At 47.0% G+C, this 20,419-nt stretch overlaps 1 protein-coding gene across 1 annotated transcript in view; it reads left to right on the top strand.

Annotated features, from left to right (window-relative positions):
• Positions 1-20,419, top strand: part of LOC139382343 (low-density lipoprotein receptor class A domain-containing protein 3-like) — a 138,752-nt gene that overhangs the window by 82,158 nt on the left and 36,175 nt on the right. Inside the window, exons 3-4 of the mRNA XM_071126313.1 lie at positions 2,905-3,030; positions 3,842-3,976. Of these exons, the coding sequence (XP_070982414.1) occupies positions 2,905-3,030; positions 3,842-3,976 (261 nt within the window). The remainder of the gene's footprint in view (positions 1-2,904; positions 3,031-3,841; positions 3,977-20,419) is intronic.

Genomic DNA, 20,419 nt, shown 5'->3' with positions numbered 1-20,419 from the left:
TGGCCCAGAATTAGAGAAGTTCAACTAAGAGGGAGCGCGTGATAGGAGTGGTGGAAGAGTGGGGGGAGAGAGTGGGGGAGGTTGAAGGACAATGCTCTGGAAAAGAAACAAGAAAGTACTTAAATTTAGAGAGGTGGAGAGCAAGGGATTCCGGGCAACAAAAACAAAGAAAACACCTTCACAGAGGAATAAACCAGGGACAGTTAATAACAGGGTCTGATTTTTGTTTCGTAAAGCCTCTCCTCTCTCCGCTCCCCCTCTTTTACCCAAAACTATGTAGCTTCTCTAATTAACTTTGATTGGTTTTTTATGTCCTGAGAGCTGTGCTCTGCTCTGCCTGTGAAGGACGAGGTGACCCCAATGAGATGTGAATGCAGCTATAAGCACATTAACTTCCCCCTTCCACACCCCTCCACCCACACACCCCCACCAATCCAGTTTCTGTGCAACTGCCTTGAAATTACCATTAATGCAATTTTTTAAAACTAATTCTGACAATATAAGCTTGGATCAGACAGTGGGTATCCATACTGGTGCTACTGGGTTTCTGGGGGAGAAGGAGGAAAGGTAGCCATGACAGGGCAAGGGGCGGAAGAGCATTGGGCCAGTAACCGGAAGGTTTCCCTGGAAGCCAAAGATGTGGATGTTGATTAAGGCTTGGGTTAAATGTGGAAGACACATTTCAGTTGAATACATTTAGTTGGACTACTGACGAGGATGCACCCCGGGTCCGGGATAAAGGGAAAAAGGAAAGGGGCCCCTCTCCAGGGGTGCATCCTCGTCTCCTGTCCTTTGTATGAGTAGATGATGAAGGAAAGGAGCAGACAAAAGAAGTGGATTGAGACTTCAGATCCATGTAGCCACAAACCAATCTTCCCTCGATTTTTCACTTTTTTAGGAGACCAAAATAAATGGAAGAAAAACATGATATGTGAGAAACAGATGCAATCTGTTTTGATTGTTTTCCACATCAAAGTGAGAGAGAGTGAGAAAATATGAAGAAAAACAACAACTCAGAGCCATGTCTTTTTTCTCCGCAGAGTTTAATGAATGTGATATACCATCCATGCAGATTGGGCTTTAAGCACTCAGGGCCTCCGCTGTGGCTGTAAACAAAGGCTGTACACACACACACACACACACACACAAACGTGCACACGCACACACACACACAGGCAGACCAGACGCTCCAGTGTTGAGGGATTGCATTTCATAGAGGAGAGGAGAGAGTATGCGGGTGCTCTGCGTACCCCTCCTTCTTCCACACATAATCGCTGCAGCTTGAAAAAGCTCATAAATCAGCCTACCACAATGGATTGTAGGGGGAGAAATGTGTGCCCCTGGCATTTTAAATGGCGCAGTGCCAAGCCATGGACAGGCCAATAATAATTCTCTTTGTTATTCAAAGTGGCGAAAACACAGGGAGATGTTTGGGTGTTGGCTGGCTTAGAGATATACTTTGTACCCACTCACTACACCCCTTTCCTGTGTCAGTGATTCAGAGGGTTGAGGCCTTGCTTTGTAATGCTGGGTTTTACTAGAGCCGCCGGTTATGTATGCAGTGTCTGTGCCCACATACTAGTGGCTAACTGGTTACTGGTGGTTGCTCAACTGACTGCTGAGTTGACTATGCCACCTACAGAAGGTTAGATCTCTTCCTATAGCGTCTGATTTACTAAGCTTTTGTTTTGCATACATTTTCCAGAGGGAATTAAACTTTGAATGTTGAATAAATTATAAAGTACAGATTAAGAAGTAAAAGTTCTGAAGGATAAGTGGTTTTAGCTCTCTCTCTTCTCCTTCCCGTCCCGTCCCCCCCACCAGATAGTGGATTTCTAATCTAGAAAATGCGCTGAGGTTCTTTGATTTGCACGGCAGAGTGTCCCAGATGGACTCATCTTGCCATAGCAAGCTTGGGTCACACTATGGGACAGACTCCCTGGGTCTAGGCAAATCCAATGCACTTCTCAAAATGCCTATCCAGGCCCTGGAAAGTAATTTTCTGCTCTGGACTGAAAAGCATCCAAAGTAACCTAGTTCTTTCTGGTCTGACTTCTCCCCACAAGTCTCCCTGTCTGTCCTCTGCCTGGTGTAGCTACTTTCTCCACAGTGTTTTCCTCCAGAGAGGGGATCAATGTGTCTAAAGCAGGCAGCTAAAGTTAGGTGCTGCTGAGGTTAAACACACCCCTCCACCCACACACCCCCACCCCCATAGGGGTGGAGGCTCGTCAATCTCCTGGCTAGCCACTGAGATCTGGCCCTCCCTCCGTCTACCCTCCGTTATATTGATCGATGGTGGATCTATACTAACGCTTCCCTCCACTTTGTTCTCTCTTTGTCTCTGTCTGCTTTCTGTCTGCTCTCCTTCCTAACTACTTTCCATTCTGTTTCCAACCTGTAGCTCTTAAGGTGGGGGGTAGGTCTATAGAGAAAGTGCAAAGAAGTACTGCAGGACAAGTAGAACTGATACATTCACTGACCTTTAGTATAACATAACTACATTTGTAACATTATGTATTAGAACTCACCATTGCCAGAATGTCAATAAAAAGGATCCTTTAAGGCCATGAATGAAATGTGAGCAGCAGCCTGTAATATACAGTGATTGTCTGGTAGGACCCACATCCCTCTATCCCTCCCACTCGCCTCTCACTCCTTGTCTCCCCCTCTCTCACTGTCCTGTTCTTCATCCCTCTCTCCCCTTCCTTCCCTTTCTCTCCCTCTACTTCTTTCCCTTCTTCTCATTCTTTCTTCTTTCTCATATTTCCCTCTTTTCCCCACAGCTCAACTCTATTATGAGACATTTACAACTGCAACATCATCCATCCATAGTCATTTCTGCATCATCCTAATAACATCCTCTCCCTCGCTCTCTCCCCCACTCCTCTCCTCTCCTCCCCACAGCCAAGATAAAGTCCAAGTGTGCTCCGACGTTCTTTGCCTGTGCCAACGGGATACACTGTATTATCGGGCGGTTCCGTTGCAATGGCTTCAGCGACTGTCCTGACGGGAGCGACGAGAAGAAATGCAGTGAGTATCCCACAGCAACCACCTCCCATCCCATACTAACCCTGGCATAATACCCCATCATGACCTTAATGTACAGTATGTCATGGAAGCCACTCTCTATTTAACCACATACACTGTGGTTAAAACACAGGTTGGTCCTCAGCTTTAGCTGTAGTATACAGAAGTGGTGGATTTGGGAGTGGGCTCACATGGCTCCCTCCCTCTGTTCCTGTTTCTCTCCATCTCGGCAGAGCAGCTTCTAACGAGCCAATCACTCTCCATTGTCAGAGACACTGTGCCTAGCCTGCAGGCCCCCACGCTGATGCACATCTAATCTAGCCATTTAAATGGAACTGCACTCCTTCCACGTGCTCTGTGCTACGAACGCCGCGCTCTGAGAACCGACCACTATGTCTCTACTGCCTAATTGTCTGGATATTCTTACAAGATAATTCAGCCTCATTCTGCTCAGGCTTGGAACAAAGGCCAAGCAGCACAAGAGTGCAAAGAGGAATCAGAAGTGTTCTGAGGTCTCTCATGCTAGTTGGATTTGTGTATCTAATCAAAAACCGAGATCAAAAGGTTTTACTGTATCTCTCGATGCAGTGTGATGCATTTAATTTTTTCATTAATTCCCTCTTGATATTTCTTTGATAAATTGATAAATTGGACCGTGTTAAAGGTTTGAGGTTTCTCTAGCTCTTCAGTTTAAGGAGCTGGTGGTTATAAAAATGAAACAAAAGAATGCCTACAGTTTGTTTATCACATACCTAACCCCTGACCTCTATCCCCAGACCTCTAACCTCTGAGCTGTGTTGTGGTCCTCTCACAGCAGGTAACCCGCTGGTGTGCCTGGAGGCCCGCTTCAAGTGTCGTAACGGGCACTGTGTGGACCGCAGTTTCCTGTGTAACGGACAGGACAACTGTCAGGACAACAGTGACGAGGAACACTGCCTCACCACCGCAGGTAAGGAGCTACACACTACATAGTAACAACCCGCTAGCTACACACCAGCTACCTGCTAGCTATGCGCTAGCTATACACTAACATGGCTACATGCTAATGGTTTCACAGTCACAAGGCACCATTGTACGAGCATCCAACATTGCTCACTAGGATTCAATACTTTGCTACCAATTGCAATCCAAGCCAACTTTGTAAACTTTAAGTCAGAAGCAAGAAGCTAGCTTGTTGTTCCTGCAGAGGAAGTTAACATGCACATGTGCCTCAATACACATCTCCCAGACCTCCATGGCCATCCTGATATAGGCCAGAGTCAGGATCCATCAGGTGGTAACCGTGTAGAGGTCTGCCATCAAGACAGATTGCAGCACGCAGAGAGGAGAGGAGAAGCTCAGGGTTTATTATCCCTCTTAGCTAAGGAAGAGGAGGGGGAAATTAAACTGCATAACACACACCCACAGGCATACACACAGACACAAACACACAATCTATGCCCCCCCCAACCCTCTGACTTTGCCTCTCTCGAGAATAAGAGCAGAGGTGCTGCAGATGACAGATAAGGCACACAACATCCGTTTTAAGCCACTTGAAGTCATCCCACACTCCCTTCTTCCTCTCTACACTCCCCATCTCATGGAGTTAGAATGCTGTTTGGGTTACCTGCCTCTGACGTGTCTGATAATTACATCTAGCCTGCTCTCATAGTTTTATCCTTCCATTGTTTCATTCCTGCAGTCTGATTTAGGCCATTTGTTAGACAGCCACAGAGATGTTTTTTTTCTATTTATTCATTGGGTAATGGGTTTTTGGAGGGGGAAGTGACAAAGTGGCGAACAATGCAATGTAGCAATATAAAATAGTGGTGAGGGAAAAAGTCAATACAGTTACATATCTAAATATTATTTTGGACGATTTTATATTGATACTTTGATTTGATTGATTTGTAGAAATATAAATAAAAATAATAAAAAGTGGGAGCATTTATTTTATTTTTTGCCAAGTGGCATTAAGGGTTTATCATACTTTTTACCAAAATGTGTACACGTATGCACAACAGTGGAATATTGGACCGTTAGCTTTCATACTTTTTAGAATTTTTAGCACAGCTCAAACAATTTCTCCAACTGTCAACACATTCAAATGAATAGAGGATACATACCTGAGACGCGTTGGTTGGGACCTGTGGGGAGGTGCTATGCATCCCCCGCAGATGGTGGTGTCAGAGCCGCGGAGCTATGACACAATGGGACACAGGACAATCACTTATCAGCATCTATGGACTATGATTTACACTTTCGCTAGCGCCACTCAGCTATACCTGCGCCAAAGCTCCGGTATTTTTCATCCGATAGCTTGTTCTCCGTCTATGTTTTCAGTTTTATTTCCATGAATGATCAAACCAAGAATCCAGGACACTCAATTGAGTATGAAATGTTACGTTTGGTATGGTTACATAAGACAGAAGGTTACTTAAGGTAAAAACGAAAGGCGCGTGAATGGGTGGGCATAAAATGTCAACGCCTAGCCGCCCAAAGGTTCCGTGTTCGAATCTCATCACAGACAACTTTTGTATTTTAGCAACTTTGCAACTTCTTGCTACTTTTCATATACTTTTCAACTACTTTACTTTTTAGCTAACCCTCCCCCTAACCTTAACCCTTTAACCTAACTCCTAACCCCTAAACCTAACACCTAGCCTAGCTAACCTTAGCCACCTAACTAAGGTTAGCCAGAAAAAATGTGGAATTCATACGTATTGCAAATTCATAACATATTGTACGAATTACAATTCGTAACATATCATACGACTTGTAATTTGTTAAATATAGGCAGAACTTTACCAAAATGATTACTACGTTGTTTGCTGGAAATAAAAGTTTGGGCTTTGATACCGGCAATATCTTTCAGATATAAAGAAAAGCTGGAAAAAATTTGGCAGTATAGTAAAGCTGGCAGAAAAACGTATTGTGATGTAATCTAGGAAGAGCATGGGAAGATAGAGAATAAACTTCTCTATGTGTAATGTTTACTGTTAATTTGTATTGTTTATTTCACTTTTGTATATTATCTACCTATCTTGCTTTGGCAATGTTAACACATGTTTCCCATGCCAAGAAAGACCCTTGAATTGAATAAAGTGCAATAGAAACAATTGGAATAAAAGGCATGAGAGGCTAAGGGGGATTTGAGATCAATAGAAGGAGAGGGATAGAGAGAGAGAGTGATGCTGAGATAGAGAGGCAGGGTGAAATGGGAGCCAGAAGAGGATGGAATAGATAGAAGTGAGTGAGAGGGGATAGTAAGAGCGAGAGACAGTGAGAGGGATAGCAGTAGTCTGGAGTCGAGCCCCGAGGCAGAGCGAGGGAGGGGGAGGGCTCTGTAATTCAGGAAGCAGAAATAACATTAAAGCCCATTCGGCACAGCAGCGTTTTCTTTTTCCTCACAAATCTGTGTTTGGGTGTACGTTGTCGGAGGGGGTTGGGGGCGGGGTGTGTGTTTGACCCCCCCCTTTGCCTTGTCACAGCAGGAGAACAGCCCGGGGGCACAGACGTCCCAGGCACACACACAAACACACTGGAGACCAGAGACACCCTCAGCATGCCCAAGCACCAAACACATACACACACACTAAAGCAATAATACACACAGTATAACTCCCTGACCTTCAGCAGTCTAATATCAGAATGAGAAGTTTGTGAATGTGAAATAGTATGAGACATGCAGAGAGCTGTAGATGAAGTGTTCTCTGTTAGATGGAAAGTTGGAGACAGTGTCTTAACAGTAATATTAATTCACAGAATGGGGGAAAGATATTTCAAATCTACTACGAAGGGACATTTAAAAAAAAAGTTTAGCCATTGAATTGTCTTAGTAGACTAATGACACAGTGTGTTGGGAGGGAGGGAGGGAGCTTTCAACTGGCTTTGTGGATTTCTGAAGACATGGCATGCTTTGTCTGATTACCACCATCAAAGGCTTTTGTTTTGGCACGCTCTGTGTGTGTTTGAATACTCAACACCTCCCTTCATAGTAAACTGTGGACTTTCAACATAAACATTTTCAAATGGAGATTGTCATAAAATATTTACATTCCAAAAAATATCCAGGAATTCAGAAATGCAGTGGGGATTATGCCTGTGACTTCATGTAGAGTATAGCGCACAAAGGCTCTGAAAACATCTTCATTATGGCTCCCATTCACATCCACTTTCTGCCAAAGCTCTGTTTCATGCCCCCAGTCCCAAACCTTACTCCTATTTCAGCATCCAATGTGCATTTGAATAAGGATTCAATGTTTGTCAAATGAAAGTTCATTGGTCGTGTACACAGTTTAGCTAAATGTTTATGTTATTAGCGCCTAACAATGCAGTAAAATGTCAAACAAGTACACAAATAATTTAAAAAAAAGAAAAGAAAAAAAAGTTTTTTTATAAAGAAGTCAAGAGATGTTCGGAACGAAACCAATTAACAACCCAAATAGCACTGTAACACTAATCCAAATGCCATCTATACGTATCTACACATACATGTGTTAATGGTATGTATAGACAGTATGTGAATAGAAAGTAGTTACAGAGGATAAGTCTAGAATACAGTGTGTATACCTATAAAGTAAAACAGTATGTAAACATTAGTAAAGTGACCAGTGTTCAATGACTATTCACTCTACATAGGGTAGCCATCTCTAAAGTGCAGGGTAAAGTTGAGGATGGACAGACAGATTTACATGTAATTTACATTAATTTACATTCCCTTCACAACAAAACCAAGTGTCCTCCTCAAGGTTATCCTGCAGCATTCCTTGAAGAGGAACGAACTACAGTGACTTCCTTTGTTTACCACTCCCCCTCACATATACAAATACAGTACCAGTCAAAAGTTTGGACACACCTACTCATTCAAGGGTTTTTCTTTATTTGTACAATTTTCTACATTGTAGAATAATAGAGTGATGACATCAAAACTATGAAATAACACATATGGAATTATGGAGTAACCAAGAAAGTGTTAAACAAATCAAAATATATTTTATATTTGAGATTCTTGTAGTAGCCACCCTTTGCCTTGATGACAGCTTTGCACACTATTGGCATTCTCTCAACCAGCTTCTGGAATGCATTTCAATTAACAAGTGTGCCTCTCTTTAAAGTTAATTTGTGGAATTTCTTTCCTTCTTAATGCATTTGAGCCAATCAGTTGTGTTGTGACAAGGTAGGGGTGGTATACAGAAGATAGCCCTATTTGGTAAAAGACCAAGTCTATATTATGCCAAGAACAGCTCAAAAAAGCAAAGAGAAATGATAGTCTGCCATTACTTTATGACATGAAGGTGAGTCAGTCTGGAAAATGTCAAGAACTTTCAAAGTTTCTTCAAGTGCAGTCACAAAAACCATCAAGCTCTATGATGAAATTGGCTCTCATGAGGACCACCACAGGAAAGGAAGACCCAGAGTTACCTCTGCTGCAGAGGATAAGTTCATCAGAGTTACCAGCCTCTTAAATTGCAGCCCAAATAAATGCTTTACAGAGTTCAAGTATCAGACACATCACAACATCAACTGTTCAGAGGAGACCGCATGAATCAGGCCTTCATGGTCTAATTGCTGCAAAGAAACCACTACTAAAGAACACCAATAAGAAGAAGAGACTTGCTTGGGCCAAGAAACACGAGCAATGGCCATTAGACCGGTGGAAATCTGTCCTTTGGTCTGATGAGTCCAAATTTGAGATTTTTGGTTCCAACCGCCGTGTCTTGGTGAGACACAAAGTAGGTGAACGGATGATCTCTGTGAGTGTGGTTCCCACCATGAAGAATGGAGAAGGAGTTGTGATGGTGTGGGGGTGCTTTGCTGGTGACAATGTCTGTGATTTATTTAGAATTCAAAGGAACACTTAACCAGCATGGCTACTACAGCATTCAGCAGCGATACGCCATCCCATCTGGTTTGCGGTTAGTGGGACTTTGCTGCTTCAGTAACCACACCAGGGTCGATATTATGGGAGTGCCTTAGGGGGCCTAGCCCATCCAAATAAAATACTTCAACAGGGAGCATGACTTAGCCACAGATGATCATTAGCGTCTTTATTAAAAATAGCTGTGGATTGTTTCAAATCACAAGTGTGTTTGGGAAGCCCACAATTTGGTTATTTACGCGTGGCAATAGGTCTAGCTGATTGAGTAGCGGCTGTCAGTGAAAGCATCTAAAATACGTGTGAAGATAATGTGTTTTGAGTATAATTTTAAAATGTTGCATCAAGAAGAGGGGGGGGGGCTGTTGAAGATATGGTCTGTCTCCAGAATGCCTCCATAAGTGCCCATTTGGCAATGTCTTCTTTCTGATTGTCTTAACATCCACTGTGAAAGATTGTTCCTCAGTATTTGAAAAATCTTTCCAACACTCCTGACCTCAATAATCACCAAGCCTCTGTGTGAAAGAGCACAATATGATGATCTGATGATTTCATAAAAAACGTGCTTTTTGTCCCGAGCGCACTGGCGCAGGAAGCTCCGAGGTCCCGGAATAGGCTAGTTGATACACTGTTGAGAGTTTGTTAGCGACGGCTTCGGGCCGGACCCTGTGATAATTTGGTACAATGTTGAACTTCACTAGCAATAGCTCAAGTCAAGACAGCTAGAAAGGGAGGCAGACAGGCCGAGAAGAGAGATTAATGCGATTAAAAGAACCAGAACTTTCATCAGTATATTTTCTACTTTTTTTTATTTGTTGGCTTTAGGCCTATGTATTTGACTTAGTTGGTGATGGAGGTTATAGGCCTACTGCTGCATTAGTCTATAGGGTATCACTGAGTTCTAGACAATCATTTATTTAGCCGCCAATGGATCACAGTGTATCAATGTGTAGCAGTGGCTAGTGTATAGTGGCTAATGTATAGCAGTGGCTAGTGCTCTAGCCATAATTGAATTTTAACTTTTAGATTTGTATCATTTTACTTCAGATTTTTATAATTAACCATGTGACAATGATTTTGAGAAACTAAAATGTTATTATTGAAATGTAACTGTTCCACAAAAATGTGCATTTATAAATATTCAGAACTGGCATGCAGATCGGTAGAAACGGTAGGATAAATTGTAAGCTTCCCCTAATTTAAGACTCATGAGCTGACTGTGGTCTTTACTAAAATCCCCATTTAAAAAATGAGTGCAAGCCCGTGCACACATAGGAGGTCCCATGAAAAAACAGGCCTCCTCTGGAAATCAAATGCCCGTCCAACTGATTTGTTCTGTCACAACATGTATTTGGTCACATTACGGTTCCTGCCACCAACCCCATCAGTGTAATCAGTGGCCTACAGGTCCATAGAGGACTGTCAGACAGCCAATTACATCTAAGCAGAGACACAGCGGATGCATGCAGGCAGACTGACATAATGCATTAGCCTGCTACATGACTAGCCTGTCAGCACATGAACAGCCCTGCTGGAAATCACTGATTAAAGATCATCTCTGGGTGGTTAGAGGTGTGGGAAAACCTAAGGCGTGTGTGTGTGTGTGTGTGTGTGTGCGTGTGTGTGTGTGTGTGAGCTAATCTACAATATCTGTTCTCATTGCTTCGCCTATGTGTTTGAATGGTGATCGCCACTCATCTAAGTTATTCTCAAATGGCAATGAAGGAATGTAGCCTTTTAGCGTGTAGATCATCATTAAACTGAACAGGAACTGCTTGGTACAGAACAATTAATCTGCCATTACAGATTGGTCTATATGAACCCGTTGTAGCTGGCTTCTGAATCCTTGGGTTCAAATGTTTGTGACACACAACTGTCTCTCTTTTCTCTCAGTAAAACTCCAGAGAGCCTCTTTTGAACTCCCGGAGAAGCACTCTGTCTACAGAGTATAATCTAAAGCTCTATATTTCATAGATCCTTCCTCAGTGTGAAAGGAGATTCACGGCTGCATCTGCTGCTTTGCATAGACGTCCCGGGCCAACTGCTTACACCAGCTCATAAACAGATACATACATAATACTCATTTCCACCTCACCATTAGAGTCCACAGTAAAGCACCCATTAGGGCCTGCAATCACACTTGATATATAGACTGAATGGAGAATGTCAGTGATTACAGATTCCTGGGTTGTATTCACCATTGGTGGCATCACTCTGCTTTTAATGGCTTTTCAGCCTCCATATTCCACATTGATTTCTGCAGGAGTTTGGGCCAGAAAATAGGCACAGTAGTTTAAAATGACAAGTTAATCCAAGGGTGTTTTGGAGGTGTGTGTGCATGCGTCTGTCTTTGTGTGTGAGGTGTGAGTCTGTCTGTGTGTGTGAGGTGTGGGTCTGTCTTGTCCTATCATTAACACAGAGAGCGAAGGCAGAGGGAGAATGGCGTGGGAGTGGAGGGCAATTTAATGGCCTCAGTGTGAGTTGGGAGATTGGAATAAAATGGCTGCAGTTTGAGATGGGGGAGTGAAATATAATGGTGCTAGTTTATCAGAGTCAACAGTCACTGGACAGAGCCAAAAATAAGATGTTGGACACGCTACTGCCCAGGGAGTTCAACTAGGAGAAACGTTTAGTTTGTGCGTGTGTGGACCCAAGTTTCTCTTCCCTCTGTTGTTCTCCTCTTGCCCCCCCTTCCATGTTCCTCTCCATTGCAAGTAGCACTCTAACCTCGACCATGGCTGAGTGTCAGTGTTCATGGAGATCCTTGTGTTAGGGCCTAACAGTCTTGGCCATGCCCAGAAAGAGCACTCCCCCCTGGACTTGTGTCTGTGTAAATCCCTCTGTCCTTGAACCAGGGCCAGCCATTCCACTCTGTCTGAGATCCCTGAAATTAACAAACTTTTTTCTGCTACATCTAACCCCATTTAGTCACCATGACGATGGTGGTCAACTGACAACCAGCACCAACGGATGTGAAGAGGAATTCCAGTTGGGACAAAAGCTCTACTGTTCCTAATACCCAATGACCCTCTTCTCTAGTGTGTGTGTGCATGTGCACGTACGTGTGTAGAGCCTACTCTTCTACCCAGTATATGTGTGTTTGAATAGGGCTCAGGAACGGCGTCCCTCTCTGTGCCAACATCAGGCACTCTACACTTGCATTAACATTCAGTCATCTAGCTCCACTCTGCTCACAATACACTAGCTCTCCTGCAGAATAGAGTGGAGGCTACTATAGCATTAACATTCAGCTGCATTGTGCTTCTGTTGCAAACACTGATGACACTCATAGGTTCAGGTCTTTTGTTGAACAGTTGAGGGTCTCTTTTTTTTCTCTCCCACCTCTCTTTCCCGCTCTCTCACTCTTTCCTGAATAGAAACCACTCCACTTTACCTCCTCTCCTTTCTGCATGTTTTTGCATAACCATCTCAACCTCTTGGCCAGGACGTAATTGCTGAAGAGAATGTGTTATCAAGTAACTCAAAAGAGGCGTTTGAATAATTAGGCCTACACCTGCCTGACCTGTTATAATGTCAAAACACTGCTGCATGCATATAAATGAAGCTTGTTAATAGTCCAGACCTCTTTAGCCTAGGAGGTGTGCAAACCCATTTTCTGTTGTTTAATAACATTGAGAACTAAGAGGAATTCATAGATATGAGTGAAGAGGTGCAGCATATGACTTCATCCTTCTGGGCAGCAGGGTTGATGATGAATGTATGAGAAATAGACCTACTCTCAGAGGTGGTGATGTGCCCAGAAGCCCATTTAATTATCATATCATTACTTTACCTGGCTGACATGCCTAATGCTCTCATCCATAAGCAGCAGAGCGAAGCAGATAGCTAGACAAGGTCATATAGGGCAGCTCAACGAACTGTTCATCACTGGGAGCTAATGCCAGAGTTTGTGCCAAAGCTGTTTCTATGACTATAGGGCCACTTTATTGATGGTGGAAACTAAGAGATTTTATGAGTAAAGAGCATCACTTCTGAAACGAGTTTTATCATGTGTCTTGTCAAAACACCCTCACCTTTGACCTCTAAGCTTCATCTCTATTGGCCTACAGCAGACTAACCTCGTCTGATTGGTTGTGTGGTCATATGGATCTAGTAGGATCTGCACTAATGGGACCAATCTGTAGCACTAGACATTAGCTGTCTACAGGGGATCTATTAAAGGTCTCTGGCTCCATTCAGTTCTGAGAACAACATTACCATTACCATTACCATTACACGCTTCATCTGTCAATTATCTACTCATGAGACACATATGTGTGTCCCATGGTAATGCTTCTGTACTCGCAAATGGCACCCTATTTACTGCCATTGGTCAAGAGTAGTGCACTATATAGGGAATAGGGTGCCATTTGAGACGCAGACTTTATCCATCAGTGCCACAACAGGCTAATGGACAGCATAGAGAGGAGCTAGTGAATCCGTCAACCTTAATGCATATGAGTTCATATATTTCTTTGTCTTTCTCTCTCTCTCTGATGTGAATATGTTTGTATTGAGCCATTGGCATTAGGACTGGCAGAGTTGGATTACTGTTAATGGGCTACTACTAAGAGAAATGGTGTCCTTCCAACAAGTTGATACTAAGATCACATGATATACAGTTGAAGTCGGAAGTTTACATACACCTTAGCCAAATTCATTTAAACTCTGTTTTTCACAATTCCTGGCATTTAATCCTAGTAAAAATCCCCTGTCTTAGGTCAGTTAGGATCACCTCTTTATTCCCAGTGGGTCACAAGTTCACATACACTCAATTGGTATTTGGTAGCATTGCCTTTAAATTGTTTAACTTGGGTCAAACATTTCGGGTAGCCTTCCACAAACTTCCCACAATAAGTGGGGTGAATTTTGGCCCCTTCCTGCTTGACAGAGCAAGTTTGTAGGCCCCCTTGCTCACACCCGCTTTTTCAGTTCTGCCCACAAATTTTCTACAGGATTGAGGTCAGGTCTTTGTGACGGCCACTCCAATATCTTGACTTTGTTGTCCTTAAGCCATTTTGACACAACTTTGGAAGTATGCTTGGGCTCATTGTCCATTTGGAAGACCCATTTGCGACCAAGCTTTAACTTCCTGACTGATGTCTTGAGATGTTGCTTCAATATATCCACGTAATTTTCCATCGTCATGATGCCATCTATTTTGTGAAGTGCACCAGAGGGCATTTCTCCAAAAAGTACGATCTTTGTCCCCATGTGCAGTTGAAAACTGTAGTCTAGGTTTTTTATGGCGGTTTTAGAGCAGTGGCTTCTTCCTTGCTGAGCGGCCTTTCAGGTTATGTCGATATAGGACTCATTTTACTGTGGATATAGATACTTTTGTACCTGTTTCCTCCAGCATCTTCACAAGGTCCTTTGCTGTTGTTCTATGATTGATTTGCACTTTTCGCACCAAAGTACATTCATCTAAAGGAGACTGAACGCGTCTCCTTCCTGAGCAGTATGACAGCTGCATAGTCCCATGGTGTTTATACTTGCATACTATTATTTGTTCAGATGGACGTGGTACCTTCAGGCATTTGGAAATTGCTCCCAAGGATGAAGCAGACTTGTGGAGGTCTACAATTCTTTTTCTGAGGTTTTGGCTGATTTCTTTTGATTTTTCCATGATGTCAAGCAAAGAGCCACTGTTTGAAAGTAGGCCTTGAAATACATCCACAGGTACACCTCCAATTGACTCAAATGATGTCTATTGGCCTATCAGAAGCTTCTAAAGCCATGACATAATTTTCTGGAATTTTCCAAGCTGTTTAAAGACACAGTCAACTTAGTGTATGTGGAGTGGTTAAAAAACTAGTTTTAATGACTCCAACCTAAGTGTATGTAAACCTCCAACTTCAACTGTAGGTGTTCAGACATAGATGAGTGTTTAGGGGTTGGAGCTGTGTGTGTGTCGATAATGGGGCAGTGTGTGTGTGTAAGTTTCTGTGCCTGTGTGTTGTGTGTGTGTAGGACGGTGGAGGTGTAAGTGTGTGTATTTGTCAGGGAAATGCAGGAGGGAAAGAGACTTGAGTAGAGTGAGACTGAGTGCCCAGGAGAGATGGGAGTGATTTTGTGTCGGAGAAAGGGAGAGAGATTGAAATGCGAGAGGAGGAGGAAATGAGATAGGATATGGGATGAAAAATATTGGAATGTGAGGGATATGGGAGCGGCAGAGAGAGAGAATAGGGAGTTTATGGAGATGGGAGATTAGGAAAAGTGGCGAGGGAGAGAGCGAAGGAGAGAGGGAGGGAAGTTGAAGACAGGAGAAAGGAGAGAGAATGAGGAGGGACTGATAGAGTTGATGGGGACAACAAACAAAGAGGGGGGAGGAGATAGAAGAGAAACAAGTGAGAATGGAAGGAGGAGATAGTGAAGAGCACGAATAAGATTAAAGGGATAAAGGAAAGGGACTGGCATGGGAGGGATTTAGGAGGGGCTGGAGAACCTGGATGACAAGATAGAGGGAGACAATGAGAGAATTAAAATAGCATACTCCTCTTGTTCTCTCTCCTCACCTCCTTCTCAAAACCCATTGGAGGAGAAGGCCAGAGGTTCCTCCGATGGGTTTTGAGAAGGAGGTGAGGAGAGAGGATGCAAGGAGTATGCAATTGATATTTTCCTAAAGAGGTTTAAGGGAAACGGGAGAGTGACAGGGTGTATAGGGTGAAAAGGAGGGAGAGGGAGGTGGGAAAGCGGAGGAGATTTTTGGCTGTGTCCCTGAGGCCCAGAGAGTGAATAGAAGGGCAGGATTCGTCCCTGCATGCAACACTGCTTTCATTAATGGTCATTACTGAGCTCAACTGCCCTCTCTACCTCTCTCTCATTCTCTTCTCTCTCTCTCATTCTCTTCTCTCTCTCTCTCTCTCTCTCTCTCCCTCTCTCTCTCACTCTCTCTGTACTTATCTCTCTCTCTTCCCCTCTTTTTCTCTGTGGACAAGGTTAAAAATGCACAGCTTCAGAGGGCATTCATGTGTCTCTCTCTGTATGTTTGGTAAAACGTTCTTTGCTCTACAGACAATCATTAACATTTCAACTAACTATCGACTAACCCTTACCTTAACACTTATTCTAAACCTAACCTTACCCTGACCCTGACCCTTATTCTAAACCTAACCTTACCCTGACCCTGACCCTTATTCTAAACCTAACCTTACCCTTACCCTGACCCTTATTCTAAACCTAACCTTACCCTTATTCTAAACCTAACCGTAACCTTAGCACGTATTTGCTCAACAGATCATTTAATATATAATGTGCAGTATGCACACAGTATAAACATGCACACGCATGCACACACACACACACACACACACACACACACACACACACACACACACACACACACACACACACACACACACACACACACACACACACACACACACACACTTATGCTCTAATCCCTGTTTGACAGCAGAGGCATGTGTGCATCCTGACTCACTCTTCATTATCTCTCCTCTGCTCCTCCTTCCCCCTCTCCTCCTCACTCCTCTGCTCCTCCTTCCCCTTTTCCTCCTCTCTCCTCTGCTCCTCCTTCCCCCTCTCCTCCTCACTCCTCTGCTCCTCCTTCCCCCTCTCCTCCTCACTCCTCTGCTCCTCCTTACCCCCTCTCCTCCTCTTTCCCACTCTCCTCCTCTTTCCTCTGCTCCTCCTTCCCACCTCTCTTCTTGCCTCTCCTCCTCCATCCCCCTCTCCTCCACTCTCCTCTGCTCCTCCTTCTCCCCTCTCCTTGTCTCACCTCTGCTGCCCTTCCCCTCTCTCCTCTGCTCCTCCTTACCCCCTCTCCTCCTCACTCCTCTGCTCCTCCTTACCCCCTCTCCTCCTCTTTCCCACTCTCCTCCTCTTTCCTCTGCTCCTCCTTCCCACCTCTCCTCTTGCCTCTCCTCCTCCATCCCCCCTCTCCTCCGCTCTCCTCTGCTCCTCCTTCCCCCCCTCCTCCTCACTCCTCTGCTCCTCCTTCCCCCCTCTCCTCCTCACTCCTCTGCTCCTCCTTACCCCCTCTCCTCCTCTTTCCCACTCTCCTCCTCTTTCCTCTGCTCCTCCTTCCCACCTCTCCTCGTGCCTCTCCTCCTCCATCCCCCCTCTCCTCCGCTCTCCTCTGCTCCTCCTTCTCCCCTCTCCTTCTCTCACCTCTGCTGCCCTTCCCCTCTCTCCTCTGCTCCTCGTTCCCCCCTCTCCTCCTCTCTCCTCTGCTCCTCCTTCCCACTCTCCTTCACTCTCCTCTGCTCCTCCTCACTCCTCTGCTCCTCCTTCCCCCTCTCCTCATTCCCCCCTCTCCTCCTCTGCGCCTCCTTCCCCCTCTCCTCCTCCTTCCCCCCTCTCCTCCTCTTACCTCTGCTCCTCCTTCCCACTCTCCTTCTCTCTCCTCTGCTCATCCTCACTCTTCTGCTCCTCCTTCCCCCCTCTCCTCATTCCCCCCTCTCCTCCTCTGCTCCTCCTTCCCCCTCTCCTCCTCCTTCCCCCTCTCCTCCTCTCGCCTCTGCTCCTCCTTCCCCCCTCTCCTCATCTCTTCTCCTTCTTCCCCCCACTCCTCCTCTCTCCTCTGCTCCTCTTTCCCCCCTCTCCACCTCTCTCCTCTACTCCTCCTTCCCTCCTCTCTCCTCTGCTCCTCCTTCCCCCTCTCCTCCTTCCCCCCTCTCCTCCTCACTCCTCTGCTCCTCGTTCCCCCCTCTCCTCCTCTCTCCTCTGCTCCTCCTTCCCCCCTCTCCTCCTCTCTCCTCTGCTCCTCCTTCCCCCCTCCTCCTCTCGCCTCTCCTCCTCCGTCCCCCCTCTCCTCCTCTCTTCTCCTTCTTCCCCCCACTCCTCCTCTCTCCTCTGCTCCTCTTTCCCCCCTCTCCACCTCTCTCCTCTACTCCTCCTTCCCTCCTCTCTCCTCTGATCCTCCTTCCCCCCTCTCCTCCTCACTCCTCTGCTCCTCGTTCCCCCCTCTCCTCCTCTCTCGTCTGCTCCTCTTTCCCCCCTCTCCACCTCTCTCCTCTACTCCTCCTTTCCTCCTCTCTCCTCTCTCCTGTACTCCTCCTTCCCTCCTCTCTCCTCTGCTCCTCCTTCCCCCTCTCCTCCTCACTCCTCTGCTCCTCCTTCCCCCTCTCCTCCTCACTCCTATGCTCCTCCTTCCCCCTTTCCTCCTCTCTCCTCTGCTCCTCCTTCCCCCTCTCCTCCTCACTCCTCTGCTCTTCCTTCCCCCCTCTCCTCCTCACTCCTCTGCTCCTCCTTCCCCCCCATTCATCCTCTCTCCTCTGCTCCTCCTTCCCCCTCTCCTCCTCACTCCTCTGCTCCTCCTTCCCCCCTCTCCTCCTCACTCCTCTGCTCCTCCTTCCCCCATTCCTCCTCTCTCCTCTGCTCCTCCTTCCCCCTATTCCTCCTCTCGCCTCTGCTCCTCCTTCCCCCCTCTCCTCATCTCTTCTCCTTCTTCCCCCCACTCCTCCTCTCTCCTCTGCTCCTCTTTCCCCCCTCTCCACCTCTCTCCTCTACTCCTCCTTCCCTCCTCTCTCCTCTGCTCCTCCTTCCCCCTCTCCTCCTTCCCCCTCTCCTCCTCACTCCTCTGCTCCTCGTTCCCCCCTCTCCTCCTCTCTCCTCTGCTCCTCCTTCCCCCCTCTCCTCCTCTCTCCTCTGCTCCTCCTTCCCCCCTCCTCCTCTCGCCTCTCCTCCTCCGTCCCCCCTCTCCTCCTCTCTTCTCCTTCTTCCCCCCACTCCTCCTCTCTCCTCTGCTCCTCTTTCCCCCCTCTCCACCTCTCTCCTCTACTCCTCCTTCCCTCCTCTCTCCTCTGATCCTCCTTCCCCCCTCTCCTCCTCACTCCTCTGCTCCTCGTTCCCCCCTCTCCTCCTCTCTCGTCTGCTCCTCTTTCCCCCCTCTCCACCTCTCTCCTCTACTCCTCCTTTCCTCCTCTCTCCTCTCTCCTGTACTCCTCCTTCCCTCCTCTCTCCTCTGCTCCTCCTTCCCCCTCTCCTCCTCACTCCTCTGCTCCTCCTTCCCCCTCTCCTCCTCACTCCTATGCTCCTCCTTCCCCCTTTCCTCCTCTCTCCTCTGCTCCTCCTTCCCCCTCTCCTCCTCACTCCTCTGCTCTTCCTTCCCCCCTCTCCTCCTCACTCCTCTGCTCCTCCTTCCCCCCCATTCATCCTCTCTCCTCTGCTCCTCCTTCCCCCTCTCCTCCTCACTCCTCTGCTCCTCCTTCCCCCCTCTCCTCCTCACTCCTCTGCTCCTCCTTCCCCCATTCCTCCTCTCTCCTCTGCTCCTCCTTCCCCCTATTCCTCCTCTCTCCTCTGCTCCTCGTTCCCCCCTCTCCTCCTCTCTCCTCTGCTCCTCCTTCCCCCCTCTCCTCCTCTCTCCTCTGCTCCTCCTTCCCCCCTCTCCTCCTCTCGCCTCTCCTCCTTCCCCCCTCTCCTCCTCTCTTCTCCTTCTTCCCCCTCTCCTCCTCTGCTCCTCCTTCCCCCCTCTCCTCCTCTCGCCTCTGCTCCTCCTTCCCCCCTCTCCTCCTCTCTTCTCCTTCTTCCCCCCACTCCTCCTCTCTCCTCTGCTCCTCTTTCCCCCCTCTCCACCTCTCTCCTCTACTCCTCCTTCCCTCCTCTCTCCTCTGCTCCTCCTTCCCTCCTCCCTCCTCTGCTCCTCCTTCCCTCCTCTGTCCTCTGCTCCTCCTTCCATCCTCCCTCCTCTGCTCCTCCTTCCCCCTCTCCTCCTCTCTCCTCTGCTCCGCCTTCCCCCCTCTCCTCCTCACTCCTCTGCTCCTCTTTCCCCCCTCTCCACCTCACTCCTCTACTCCTCCTTCCCTCCTCTGTCCTCTGCTCCTCCTTCCATCCTCCCTCCTCTGCTCCTCCTTCCCCCTCTCCTCCTCTCTCCTCTGCTCCGCCTTCCCCCCTCTCCTCCTCACTCCTCTGCTCCTCGTTCCCCCCTCTCCTCCTCTCTCCTCTGCTCCTCTTTCCCCCCTCTCCACCTCTCTCCTCTACTCCTCCTTCCCCCCTCTCCACCTCACTCCTCTGCTCCTCCTTCCCCCCATTCCTCCTCTCTCCTCTGCTCCTCCTTCCCCCTATTCCTCCTCTCTCCTCTGCTCCTCCTTACCCCCTCTCCTCCTCTTTCCCACTCTCCTCCTCTTTCCTCTGCTCCTCCTTCCCACCTCTCCTCTTGCCTCTCCTCCTCCATCCCCCCTCTCCTCCTCTCTCCTCTGCTCCTCCTTCTCCTCCTCTCTCCTCTGCTCCTCCTTCCCCCCTCTCCTTCTCTCTCCTCTGCTGCCCTTCCCCCCTCTCTCCTCTGCTCCTCCTTCCCACTATCCTTCTCTCTCCTCTGCTCCTCCTCACTCCTCTGCTCCTCCTTCCCCCCTCTCCTCCTCTCTTCTCCTTCTTCCCCCCACTCCTCCTCTCTCTTCTGCTCCTCTTTCCCCCCTCTCCACCTCTCTCCTCTGCTCCTCCTTCCCTCCTCTCTCCTCTGCTCCTCCTTCCCCCTCTCCTCCTCTCTCCTCTGCTCCTCCTTCCCCCCTCTCCTCCTCACTCCTCTGCTCCTCCTTCCCCCCCACTCCTCCTCTCTCCTCTGCTCCTCTTTCCCCC

The sequence above is a fragment of the Oncorhynchus clarkii genome, chromosome 2 (genome assembly GCF_045791955.1).
Source record: "Oncorhynchus clarkii lewisi isolate Uvic-CL-2024 chromosome 2, UVic_Ocla_1.0, whole genome shotgun sequence".
Classification (NCBI taxonomy): domain Eukaryota; kingdom Metazoa; phylum Chordata; class Actinopteri; order Salmoniformes; family Salmonidae; genus Oncorhynchus; species Oncorhynchus clarkii.
Note: the sequence above shows the minus strand (reverse complement) of the source record. Positions and strands in the feature narration are given on the sequence as shown.